We start from the raw sequence: 666 nt of genomic DNA, 5'->3' as shown, positions 1-666 counted from the left end.
CAAGTCTTCAGGCTTTTAAATTCTGATAAAATCAGGATTCTTCACTGGGTCTTGCCCTAGCTCTGAATTAAACCACTTTACATGTAATTATGGAACCTGGCCTTACCGCAGGAACATCCATTTAAAAAATTGATTGTCCAGGCTGCTCCACAAGGCATTTTATGAGCAAATGATTGCAGTGGGGCCAGAACTGTAATTTATAAAGGCAAAAAAGCAGGTAAATACTTTATTAGCGGTAATGAGAGGGCTGCCAGCTAACTGAATCTCCTCTTTCCTTACTAGCTACTTCACGGAGCCCTGGTGCATGGCCATCTTCCACGATCGTTTTATTGATCTCAAGAAAGAGTTACGCCAAATCTTAGCCTCCAAGGAGGTAAGCGTAATAATAGATATGTGGATTTTCCTTGCAAATGATAAGCCGTGGATAGTTGCTGATCTTTTGGCCTTTTCCCTACACTCCCATTTTATGGTTTTACTTTTTAAGCCAACTGTACTTATAAGGAAACTATGGAGTAAGTAAACATAGACGGAGATATTTCAGGGAAAGTGATTTTATTTAAACCCTTTTATGCGGGGCAGATTCCTTTGCCCTTTTTACAGCTGCCTGTATTTGCGTGACCAGCCGACAGTGCTGGCTGCAGCCTGGGCACGGCTGTATCTGCGCGC

General features: G+C 42.5%; 1 protein-coding gene across 1 annotated transcript in view; it reads left to right on the top strand.

Annotated features, from left to right (window-relative positions):
• Positions 1 to 254: 254 nt before the first annotated feature.
• Positions 255 to 666, top strand: part of LOC103609655 (uncharacterized protein C20orf26-like) — a 16,481-nt gene continuing 16,069 nt past the window's right edge. Inside the window, exon 1 of the mRNA XM_008593957.1 lies at positions 255 to 373. Coding sequence (XP_008592179.1) covers positions 305 to 373 — 69 coding nt within the window. The 5' untranslated portion in view covers positions 255 to 304. The remainder of the gene's footprint in view (positions 374 to 666) is intronic.

This window comes from Galeopterus variegatus, unplaced genomic scaffold (assembly GCF_000696425.1).
Source record: "Galeopterus variegatus unplaced genomic scaffold, G_variegatus-3.0.2 Scaffold9910, whole genome shotgun sequence".
Lineage (NCBI taxonomy): Eukaryota > Metazoa > Chordata > Mammalia > Dermoptera > Cynocephalidae > Galeopterus > Galeopterus variegatus.
The sequence above is the reverse complement of the archived record's forward strand: the minus strand, read 5'-3'. Positions and strand labels throughout refer to the sequence as shown.